Source organism: Eulemur rufifrons, chromosome 7 (assembly GCF_041146395.1).
Source record: "Eulemur rufifrons isolate Redbay chromosome 7, OSU_ERuf_1, whole genome shotgun sequence".
NCBI lineage: Eukaryota > Metazoa > Chordata > Mammalia > Primates > Lemuridae > Eulemur > Eulemur rufifrons.
In genome coordinates, this window is record NC_090989.1 from 226,353,438 (window position 1) to 226,365,562 (window position 12,125).

At 41.8% G+C, this 12,125-nt stretch overlaps 1 protein-coding gene across 2 annotated transcripts in view; it reads left to right on the forward strand.

The window, feature by feature from the left end:
- The window catches only part of VLDLR (very low density lipoprotein receptor), a 29,446-nt gene extending 17,931 nt beyond the window's left edge, over positions 1 to 11,515 (forward strand). The window contains exons 4-18 of one of the 2 annotated variants that reach the window (XM_069474172.1): positions 1,489 to 1,860; positions 1,962 to 2,084; positions 2,172 to 2,294; positions 2,925 to 3,044; positions 3,150 to 3,275; positions 3,772 to 3,943; positions 4,464 to 4,682; positions 5,565 to 5,683; positions 6,287 to 6,426; positions 6,748 to 6,889; positions 7,873 to 8,019; positions 8,872 to 8,955; positions 9,296 to 9,376; positions 10,144 to 10,313; positions 11,028 to 11,515. In XM_069474172.1, coding sequence (XP_069330273.1) covers positions 1,489 to 1,860; positions 1,962 to 2,084; positions 2,172 to 2,294; positions 2,925 to 3,044; positions 3,150 to 3,275; positions 3,772 to 3,943; positions 4,464 to 4,682; positions 5,565 to 5,683; positions 6,287 to 6,426; positions 6,748 to 6,889; positions 7,873 to 8,019; positions 8,872 to 8,955; positions 9,296 to 9,376; positions 10,144 to 10,313; positions 11,028 to 11,063 — 2,174 coding nt within the window. In that variant the 3' untranslated portion in view covers positions 11,064 to 11,515. The remainder of the gene's footprint in view (positions 1 to 1,488; positions 1,861 to 1,961; positions 2,085 to 2,171; positions 2,295 to 2,924; positions 3,045 to 3,149; positions 3,276 to 3,771; positions 3,944 to 4,463; positions 4,683 to 5,564; positions 5,684 to 6,286; positions 6,427 to 6,747; positions 6,890 to 7,872; positions 8,020 to 8,871; positions 8,956 to 9,295; positions 9,377 to 10,143; positions 10,314 to 11,027) is intronic. The other variant, XM_069474171.1, reaches the window with a different exon arrangement.
- Positions 11,516 to 12,125: the final 610 nt, after the last annotated feature.

Genomic DNA, 12,125 nt, shown 5'->3' on the forward strand with positions numbered 1-12,125 from the left:
CTAAAACTCTCAAAGACATTTACATGGTAATCGGCCATCGCTTGGTGTTTCTTTTAGGCAAATAGAAATAGGAAGGTAAGTCATTCAAGGCATCGTGTCTAAAAGTAGCTCAGTGACACAGCAATTGTGTAGACTTTGTTAGGGCCTCCCTCACTTTGCCTCAATAAAACTGCAAGGTGAGTAGGCTCTCGAACACCTTCATAGGTCTAAACTAGATTGGCTTATTGGAAAAAATACCTTGAGTATCATACAAGCATTTCTTTGTCTCCAAACTAGATTCTACCGTAACCTTTCCAAAAGTTAAACTGGCATAGAAGCATGAATTAACATCTTGCTCTCAGTCACCCAGAAAAGTGTAGCCAACTTGTGATACCTTTGTCTCCCATTACGGTTCTTATCTCTGAAAGCTAACTCCGTTTCCTATTCTTTCATGTTTCTGGTCTTGGAAAATCTGTAATAAAATGCTACATGTTAAAGGTGAGGCCCTGGGAAAATCTCTAGGTTGAACAAACATTGCTTTGAATGTTCTTTCAAGCTACCGCCCCTGTTATAGAGCCTCTAAAACCTGCAGCTCCCTGGTCTGACACGTGTGAGCCTCCCGATGTAGTATACAAGGAGCTCAGGGCACTTACAGCTGAAACACCAGTCTCGTGTGTAAAAGTCACCTCCTGAGGTCAATACCACTGCACCTAGTCCAATGAGTTTTCGTGTTCAATCCTAGAATTGAACTTTATGTATTGGTTGGTAAGCCCTGGAGCTGCCAAGTGTTTCCCTCGTAAATTTAGATTTGGCTTCCCAAGAGAGTCATGGTCTCATATTCTAATTACCACCAAATTGTGACCTTAATGTGTTTGGCAGGAATTTAAGTCAACGTACAAACTGGCTAGTATGAGTAGCTTATCATGATTCTAGCCCTGGCAGTGACTTTTAAAAACTGAGTGTTTAAGACTCGTTATTCGTGATCCTCATTTATAGGACCAAAAAAGAGTGAACCATGTATGGTGGCACGTGGTTCATTTCTTTTTGGTGATAATGTCTTAACCTCATTGCGAGCATTACCTTGCCTGTGTACCTAACACGTGATATGCTCAGCGAGTGATGTAATCTGGCCTGACAAGCAGTATATTGATTCAAGGATAACTCAGTCTCTGCCTTCCAAAATGCAATCCCCTGCTACAGTTTAAGTTATTGATCACTGTCCCTGTAGAGTCAATTGTGATTCTCATCGCAAATTTATTTCTGGTCTTCAACTCTTTTCTTGATCCTTTATTTCTGTTCTCATTCATAGTGTGCCTGCACTGTTTTATACGATGAGACTGTTTCCTAATATTTCAGGAACTTGTTCTTGATTTAACTCCACTTTAGCTTTTAAATTAAGCTAGGAAGCTAGGATTACTGATGAAGGATCAGTATGTTAGATTTTGGGACAACAGTCTTAAAAGGACCAATCCTGATGCACTTTCAACGGGGCATCCTCTCTCTCACTAGGCAACGTAACATGTAGCCCTGATGAGTTCACTTGCTCCAGTGGCCGCTGCATCTCCAAGAACTTTGTATGCAATGGCCAGGATGACTGCAACGATGGCAGCGATGAGCTCGACTGTGCCCCGCCAACCTGCGGTGCCCACGAGTTCCAGTGCAGCACCTCCTCCTGCATCCCCATCAGCTGGGTGTGCGACGATGACGCAGACTGCTCTGACCAGTCCGATGAGTCCCTCGAGCAGTGTGGCCGCCAGCCGGTGATACACACCAAGTGCCCTGCCAGCGAGATCCAGTGCGGCTCCGGCGAGTGCATCCACAAGAAGTGGCGATGCGATGGGGACCCTGACTGCAAGGACGGCAGTGATGAGGTCAACTGTCGTAAGTAGCTTTCTCATCAGCATGGCACGTTTGGCTCCGTTCCATGGATCAGCTGGGACAACTTGGCTGGCTTCATTCCATGGTGTTCCCTCCCTTTGTAGCTTCTCGGACCTGCCGACCCGACCAATTCGAATGTGAGGACGGTAGCTGCATCCATGGCAGCAGGCAGTGCAATGGCATCCGGGACTGTGTAGACGGTTCTGATGAAGTCAACTGCAAAAACGGTAAGGGTCTCTTTTTGTCGGCTAGGCAAGAGGTTGCCCTGATCAGAACCCACTAATGGAACTTCTCTTCTGTGTTTCTCTTCATAGTCAATCAGTGCTTAGGCCCTGGGAAATTCAAGTGCAGAAGCGGGGAATGCATAGATATCAGCAAAGTATGTAACCAGGAGCAGGACTGCAGGGACTGGAGCGACGAGCCCCTGAAGGAATGTCGTAAGTGAAGGGGTTGCTCGAGTACAAAGCTGGGAAGGGTCACACAATCCAACGTAGCTAGTGCCATCCGGACCCTGCATGATGTCTGGTTAAACTTTTTTTTTTTTTATTTCAGCTCATTATGGGGGTACAAAAGTTCAGGTTATATATATTGCCCATGCCTCCCCATCCCCCCAAGTCTGAGCTTCAAGTGTGTCCATTCCCTAGACAGTGCACATCGCACTCATCATGTAGGTGTGCACCCATCCCCTCCCCCCACCCCTATCCCCCCCCAGGGATACGCTTGAAGTTCTGGTTAAACTTTTTAATGAACTAAAATTCAATTATAGAATTAAAAAGCATTTTATGACTTAAAAGCCCAGGCAGTGACAAACTAGTTCATAGTTTAACTTCTTTTAAGATAATTGATCAGCAAGAGAGAAACTTGACCACTTACTGCTTGACCAACTGGTAACTTGCCAAGGAGCCAGTCCACCCGCAGACGGATATCTATAAAACACATGATTAGGTCTAATCGTGGGTTTCAGGCCAACTAGAGAAGTTATCACAAGTAGCCTGAGTTTTAAATGTGAAAGACAAATACCGACTGAGAATAGGTTGTCAAGTGACTTGGCTACGTTTTTATTCCAGATGTAAACGAATGCTTGGTAAATAATGGTGGATGTTCCCATATCTGCAAAGACCTAGTTATAGGCTACGAATGCGACTGTGCAGCTGGGTTTGAGCTGATAGATAGAAAAACCTGTGGAGGTGAGTCGAAGAAGAGCACGCCGGGGCCCTGTGGGTGAGGGGAAAGGGCAGTGTACATCTGGTGAGGTGTAGGAACAGCAAGACTAATTCTAATTTCCCTCCTAGATATTGACGAATGCCAAAATCCAGGAATCTGCAGTCAAATTTGTATCAACTTAAAAGGCGGTTACAAGTGTGAATGTAGTCGGGGCTATCAAATGGATCTTGCCACTGGCGTGTGCAAGGCAGTAGGTAAATGGACTTGGACTGGTGTTGCTCTGGTACCTTTATGAGTAAGTGCTTATAAAAGGTACAGCCAGTGACTACAGTAGTCAAACTAAATATGAAATAGTCCTTGAGAGCAATGCTGCTAAACTCAGTGCAATAGTGTAGGTTAAATATAATAGCAAATCTTCCCCCCAAACATCTGCCTTGGGCATTCCTTTTGCATATGATACCATGAATACCTACCAGGTTTGCTTACTTTCTGCTTCCAGAACTTGAGTGCAATTCAAATAAGTAACTTCTTTGTCAGCCACCCCATCGTTGAATGCTGTAACCTCAGGACTGCCTCCCTCAATGGTGGGAGGCCCTTGCAGGTCCCAGGGGCAGGAACTCCGGGACAGGTACTACTAAGGTGTTTAGCAGTACTTTTATTGTTTAAGTACTCCTCTGTTAGGAGGAAGTGACTTAGAAGGACCTTGCCTTCTTACAGCAAAACTAAGAAAACCCAACTTCTGTCTTGCAGGCAAAGAGCCAAGTCTAATCTTCACTAATCGAAGAGACATCAGGAAGATTGGTTTAGAGAGGAAAGAATATATCCAACTAGTTGAACAGCTAAGAAACACCGTGGCTCTCGATGCCGACATTGCTGCTCAGAAACTCTTCTGGGCCGATTTAAGCCAAAAGGCCATCTTCAGGTAATTTTTAGTTCCATTCTTGGTGTCTTGGTGTAAGTCATTGTCACTTGGTCTGTGGGAAGGTTTGAAGGAGCTTCTCCTGTCTCTAGCCCCAATCTAGCATCTAATGGCCTGGGAACATTAAATCTAACACTAATTCTTTAACTATTAAATTGCTATCAGTTCCTAATTAGAAACTAACAATTGTGTCTGAAGTAATAGATGGTTACAGCTGTAAGACTGTATCAGATGATGTCTTAATTTCTAGTATTTTCTTTCCTTTCCCTATAGTTAACTGAGAGCTGTACATTGTTGGTACAAATAGAAATGGTAGTGCAGCCTTTTCTTAATGCAAACTATAGAAACTCAGATGACGGCTAATGAAACAAATAGCTTCACTTAGAATTTTGTTGTTCTTGCCTATAGAAAGCAACTAGATAACCTACAGTATTATTAATTTAGCATCAGTGAGCAGAAAGTCCATTCTCCAGGCTCTAATGGTGTCAAACTCTTAAATTTCTTGTGACCTATTCTGTTTCAGTGCCTCAATTGATGACAAGGTTGGTAGACATGTTAAAATGATCGACAATGTCTATAATCCTGCAGCCATTGCTGTTGATTGGGTGTACAAGACCATCTACTGGACTGACGCGGCTTCTAAGACTATTTCAGTAGCTACCCTGGATGGAACCAAGAGGAAGTTCCTGTTTAACTCTGACTTGCGCGAGCCTGCCTCCATAGCTGTGGACCCGTTGTCTGGGTTTGTACTCTGTTTTCCATCACGTAGCCTTTTGGATGCTATCTGCGTAGGTCAGGAACTTTCCTCATGCCTGAACTGGTACTATTAAATAAAATCTCAAGATATATCAGCCCCCCACTACCAAAAAATTTCTGGTTCAAGATGTCAATCTGTTGAACAACCCTGGGATGGCCTCATCTATATGACAGGTCTTCCCTGACTTCTGTATAACTGACTGCTGGGTGACAGTCACAAAATAACATTACCAATTTGATGTATACCAAAAGCTGTGTCCGAACCTTTTGCCCACCCAGTTGATATGCAAGTGATTTTTAATTTTTGTCTGAACACTTTTCTGGGTTAGCTCTGGATAACCAAACATTGCAGGAATTTTGGTAACCACATTGCATCTAAAACTACAAGTTGTCTGAATGTCCCATTGAAATAAGTAGGCCTTTTTAGAAACATTTACCTGAAGTGTTTCCCTAAATTGCCATCAAATAACATAGAAAGGCAGCTTAGGAAGATTACTAAAGCTGTAGTAATTGTAGTTGGCCCCCATTGAAGCCTCATTAGAACACAACCAGCCAGCCCCTACTATAAAATTTAAACAGTATTCATCTTTCACTCCTCAGAATTTGCCTTTCCAAAAAAGAAATATATAACCTTGTGACTAAAATTTAAATGTCAGATGGATATAGATTATTACAGTTAACAATGAGCTTGCAGATTCTTTTAGTGTTAAATTTTATTTACCCATAATTTAGACCTTCGAGTGTTGTTATTTTTCTCTAGAGAATCAATCTCTTGAGTTTTCTGTTCACTCTTTAAACATTTGTTTTAAGCTACAAGTTTTATTCCTTCTAAACCACTAAGGATTATTTCTGATTTAATTCTTCCCAGCTTTGTTTACTGGTCAGACTGGGGTGAACCAGCAAAAATAGAAAAAGCAGGAATGAATGGATTTGATAGACGTCCACTGGTGACAGTAGACATCCAGTGGCCTAACGGGATTACACTTGGTACGTATGTTCTTCCTTCTCGACTACCAATTCAACCGTCTTCATAGTGTTTTAACTTACCTCCATAGTTAATTCCGGGCCATAGTAGACAATTCTCTGGTTCCTTCTATGGGAGGCATTTGGGATGAAAATAACACAAGTGGAATTGTAGGCTTAAATTTCATGCTCCACAATTATGTGTTTGTTGTCCATTTGGGCCTGATATATGTGATACAGATTCAGTGAATCTTGGGTCTTGGGGACTGCCAGACTGAATATTCTGAGCACAGGTGCCTTAGCATTTCCTGAATTGCAAGCTTACAAGAGTTTTCTTCTGGCTCTTTGGGGGAGAATGACAAATGGTAGCCTCTTTTAATATTTTCTGTAATGTGAGTGACATTTCTTCAGTCAGTTACCTTGAGAATCTTAGGTATCCCTTTAGCCCCCAGAAATGAATGTGGGTACAGATTCTGCATGCTGCTTCACAAAGTTTGTGGGAGCCCTGTTAAGAAAATCTTCTGGAAAAGGAACCTTGAAATTAGAATATTGAATTCATCAGATATTTTAAATGGAAGCCAGAGCAGTAATGGCTTATCATGCAATGACAATTCTTTCCCTACTTAGACCTTATAAAAAGCCGTCTCTATTGGCTTGATTCTAAGTTGCACATGTTATCCAGCGTGGACCTGAATGGCCAAGATCGAAGGATAGTACTGAAGTCTCTGGAGTTCCTAGCTCATCCTCTTGCACTAACAATATTCGAGGTAAGACGTGTGTCTCACATCTAAGTGTATGCCTGTGAGTAACCACAGCACTTTGGGGAAAAGAACAGGTGTAGAGGGAGGAGAGGAGCATGACTTGAGAAACTGCTTTGTCTTAAAACCCGGTACAAATTAGACACTAATTCCTCAAAGCACATCAAGAAACCTGAACTTGCTTCTTTTGCAGTTTTGTATCTGATGTCCTGGATCAGCATTCGATAAACTTGGTCCATTAAGTGGCCAATAAATAATGATGACCTTAGTTAGATACTGACTTGTATTAATCCTGGGCAGACATGCTGACTCTGGAGGGTTCTGTTTTAGGATCGTGTCTACTGGATAGATGGGGAAAATGAAGCAGTCTATGGCGCCAATAAATTCACTGGATCGGAGCTGGCCACCCTGGTCAACAACCTTAATGATGCTCAAGACATCATTGTCTATCATGAACTTATACAGCCATCAGGTACTGTGGGGAAGCACAGTCCGTAACCACCACTGCTAAGGGAAGCAGCATGACACGGAGCCTGTTGGGTGGCAGTAGCTCTTTGGCAACTCAACTTTCTTTAAAGGGGAACTTTTGCCCTCTCATACCCTACCTCAAACACTTCACAGTTGGTGTTTGATATCTTTTATTTCTGGCGTCTTAGTGAACAAGCTTCATAACCTTAGTTCCTGTCTTTTCCTAACCCCCAGTGTCAGCTTTCATTTCTGTTTCTTCCATGTCCCTTAGTCTCTTGCTAAGACTATTGCACTAACTCCCAAAGTAACTCTTATTCCACAAATACCACAAACTGAGTACCTTAAACAACAGAAATTTATTGTCTTACAGTTCTGGAGGCTGAAAGTCCAAAATCAAGGTGTTGGCAGTGTTGGTTTCTTCTGAGGCCTATGGTAGAAGGATCTGTTTGAGGCATCTCTTGTTGGCTTATAGATGGCCATAATAACACCTACCTCCCCCTAGGACACATTTTTATAGGATTATATAGATCCTCAGAACATCTGCTTATATTGCCTGCTGCTCAAAACACCTGGATGGTTCTATCTAAGGGCAACCTTCAAACCTCCCTATAGCTGAGTTCTCTTCTACTTTATAGGAGCAAGTCAAGACAAAGCCAGAACATGCTTGGTCTCCTTCCTCTGCTTTTACTCTAAGCCTTGGACCAATAGTGAGAGCCAATTCTGGTTCCTCACCTCCCTCCCCCAGCTCCCATCTTTTGAAGATATAACTTTTGTGTTCTACCTCCAAGAAGCCCCTTTGAATCTGGTGTCCTTAGAGCATGCGGACCATACCTATTCTTCATGGATATTGCTCTCACTTGAAGATTGACAGAATAGAGAATTTGAAGCTCCTTGGAGATGAGGACTCATGTCTTCAACATCTAGAACAAGGCTTTGTATGTAGCAGGCACTGGAATACTTATTTTAAAGGACTTTTTTCCTGACTAGGTAAAAATTGGTGTGAAGAAGACATGGAGAATGGAGGATGTGAATACCTGTGCCTGCCGGCACCACAGATTAACGATCACTCTCCAAAGTATACCTGTTCCTGTCCCAATGGGTACAATCTCGAGGAAAACGGGCGAGAGTGCCAAAGTAAGGCTTTTTGCATTTCACCTGCATACACCAGGCAATAGGATAAGACATTAGCTGCAAAAACTGGCCTGGCTTTTAAGAATTCTGTTTTAACTAATCGTGTGAAGAGATTTGTGAACCCATCTGCTGCCGTCGCATGCTGGGTGTTCGTGTTAGTTCTTCAGAACTGACTTTTAACCCATTTCAACATTGTATTAGTTTATAGGTGACTAACGTGTCAGGATACCCCATACCAATCAGTCCCATAACACCACAAAGTCTTCATGTTTTCCTCCAGCGAGGAAGAATTGAAATTATGCTTAAGGCAGGCCATGGGAAACCTCAGCCGAAGACACTAATTTAAGCTCACCATTGAACCAAATTTGCATTTTAGCCTTCTGTTCTTAGCTTTTGATTAAGTAGCAAATTAAACCCACTTGTTGTGATCCAGGAACTCATATGGCTTTTATTAGCTTAATCTTGGGTCATGGCAGGAACTAGCTCAGTTTCCTGAGAAAGTAGTTGCAAGACAATTTGGTGTGCCTGGTGTCCCAGAGCATCTTGAGAACATTTCTTATAGCTCCCAGGAGAACAGGATATTGTTCAGAGGGGTCATGAAGTGTGGCTGTCCATCTGTTTGAATTGTCAAATTCCAAATGCTGACTGTTCTGGCCCGAGTTTTACATATCTCTGTTTTTGTATGAAGACTGCTGTTTCTCTCAATTCTGATATATCAGCCCTAGAACTTAGTTCAGCAGTGGTTTGTGTCTTTCACCTGGTGTTAAAATAACCCTTTGCATGGCTTGTCTGGACTAAACAGCTAGCCACTCTGGAAGGTTCGGATTAACCAGGTGCTTGGTTTTTATAATTCAGGTACCGCAACTACTGTGACTTACAGTGAGACAAAAGATACCGACACAACAGAAATTTCACCAACTAGTGGACTAGCTCCTGGAGGTATTGGGTTCAGTACTGCAAACTGTTAATCTTAACTAACAGCCACACTCTTTGTATCTATAGTGTAAATGTAATAATTAATGCAGCCTTTAACTATTAGTTCTGCCCTAATTGGTAACCTGAAAATCATAGTCTGACCTGACCTATTAAGGTTTCTATTAGAGAACTGTCAGTGACATGGCTATTACAGCATGTGACTCAAATACTTCTAGGCCAGAGTTGTTCTTGGCATACAATTGTAGTAGATATTGAAGATCAGTACTGGGTCCAACGGTATGAGGTTCTCCACCTGAAGGGTGAATTTCTAAGTCTGAATTCAGATCCTTTTATTCCTCTGTAGGGATCAATGTGACCACAGCAATCTCGGAGGTCAGTGTTCCCCCAAAAGGGACTTCTGCTGCCTGGGCCATTCTTCCTCTCTGTAAGTAGATTCCCTACATATCTCCGTTTGATAAACTTCTTAGATACCAGATAGACAATTCTAGTTCACTAGCCACCCCTTTCATGGTCCTTTATACTGTCATAGCACTTGTAACCCTGAATTACATTCTCTTCCTCCCCCCCCACAGTACACTAAGTTAAGGTCTATACTTTTCTCTTCTGTGGTATCCTTAGCACAATAACTGACAGTGAAAAATATTCAGTTACATGAAAGGTGTTTACTGCTTTTGACCTTGGCTTTATTACCCTGACTTATCCCCTTTATAATGAGTCCCTTTAACTAGTATACTGTTCTATTCCCTTTTGAAATATGTGTTATGCTTCATACAGAGGAGATGCACAAATGCTTTCCTGAAGAGTTGTAGAATTTGCAGAGAGTAAATTAAAAGTAGTTGAGAACCTTTAAACCTAGGGGAAAAGACCTCTAAAGCTATTACCAGACATGTGAATTCTAAGGGACTTTGCTGTCATGGCTTCTGTCTTAAATTGCTAGATTTCAAGCTTAGCTACCATGCTAGGACCACCTGAATAGCTCACCAGAAGCTTCTGCAATTTTAATTCAGCAGGCCTGGGGTGGGGCCCAAGACTCTACACTTGCCTGGATGGCTGTGGCTAGCCCAGCTCCCATGCATAAGATAATAAAACATGAAATTTTTATCAATGTCAATTACCATGGATTCCTGATCATTACCTTTTTTGCATGTTCTGAAACTAGACCTACGTCACTTAGTCACCCTCTTTTTCCAGTGCTCTTAGTGATGGCAGCAGTCGGTGGCTACTTGATGTGGCGGAATTGGCAACACAAGAACATGAAAAGCATGAACTTTGACAATCCTGTGTACTTGAAGACTACTGAAGAGGACCTCTCGATAGACATTGGTAGACACAGTGCTTCTGTCGGACACACATACCCAGCAGTAAGTCAGCTTTGTGTATTTATGCACCATGGCTTGAAGTGAGACTTTTTGGAACGGAGACCATTAACTCAAGGTAGAGCTCCTGGGCTAGGAGGAGCCATTAGGATCCTGGAGTCACTGAATGCTCCATCTACTACCTCGACGTTAGATAGTCTAGCCTGTTAGAATATAGATCAGCATCTGACCCAGACAGAATGGCAGATAGGTCAAGGTCATCATTATACTATTTGAGATGTTTTTGGTAAGAGAAATGACATGTAAATATTACCATGAACCAAGTAGCTCCCTTTTGAACTGTTGACTCCATTGCCTACTGGATTCTTAAAAAGAAATTATTGTAAGTAGGGGAGTAGGCTTAAAGTCAATGTATTGGGTAAGATTCACTTATCTGAAGTTACTAAATGCTTTATGAAGAAAAATATCCCACCTTTCAAGCTCTCCGGCAAAACATGGAATGGTGGTCGATTCATGGTACACTTGTATCTTTCACATTTTTCTCTAAGACTTATGATCATTAAGTAGAATAGGCAGAATCAGTCACACTATTTTCTCTCTCTACCAAGCAGGTATAGTTGAATTCCACTTAAATGCATTAATGATACAACTTAATACTGTTTTGTATCTGACTTTCCTTCTGAGTGCATTAGGGTCTTAGACTAGAGTTGTCACCAGGGAGTGATCACCAAGCTCATTTCATATTTTTCCTTTCCACAGATATCAGTTGTAAGCACAGATGATGATCTAGCTTGACTTCTGAGACAAGTCTTGACCTTTGAGGTCTAAACCCATAATATACCCCATGTCAGAATGGTAACCGAACCAGCAGCTGAAGTCTCTTTCTTCCTCCCATCTGGAAGAACATCAAGAAATCTTTGCGTGGATCAAGCTTGTGTACTTGACTGTTTTTATGTTACTTTTGTAAATATTCTTGTCCACATTCTACTTCAGCTTTGGATGTGGTTACCAAGTATCTGTAACCCTTGAATTTCTAGACAGTATTGCCACCTCTGGCCAAATATGCACTTTCCCTAGAAAGCCATATTCCAGCAATGAAACTTGTGCTATAGTGTATACCACCTGTACATACATGTATAGGCCATCTGTAAATATCCCGGAGAACAATCACTATTCTTAAGCACTTTGAAATATTTCTATGTAAATTATTGTAAACTTTTTCAATAGTTGGGACAATGGCAATAGGATAAAACGGGTTACTAAGATGAAATTGCCAAAAAATTTGTAAACTAATTTTGTACTTATGAAATCTTTGACCTCAATGGAGGTTTGCAAAGACTGAGTGTTCAAACTACTGTACATTTTTTTTTTTTCAAGTGCTAAAAAATTAAACCAAGCAGCTTAACCATGGTTTGTGCCTATTCCTCTAGGATAAACTCCCATAAACAGCGTGGATAGTATCAAGTGTTCTAACTATATATGTGACCTACAGCTCTTGATGTTGTATAACTACACTAGTCTCTTACACCCAAGTACTAAGACATCCCATTTAACATTTGTTTCCCCAAATATTTTGTAAAAGAAGCTAGCTTAGCCTGTACCTAGAATTCCTCTTGCTTGCAGGAGAGTCCCTTTTCTCGTTAACTTGTTTCCTGAGTTAGAGGTGTGTGCTAAGGTTTCTATGAAGTCTGCTTCATATTTAAGTCTGTTTTCCATGTTTTGTCATTATGTATAGGTCAAGTGCCTTCTAAGGCATAGGAAAGGGCTTTCTTCTTACAGAAGTCTAGACTATCTTACCGTGATGATGGCTACGGAGGATGAGCAATCGAAGGCAGGGTGCTCTGTGTGGTTCCAGGA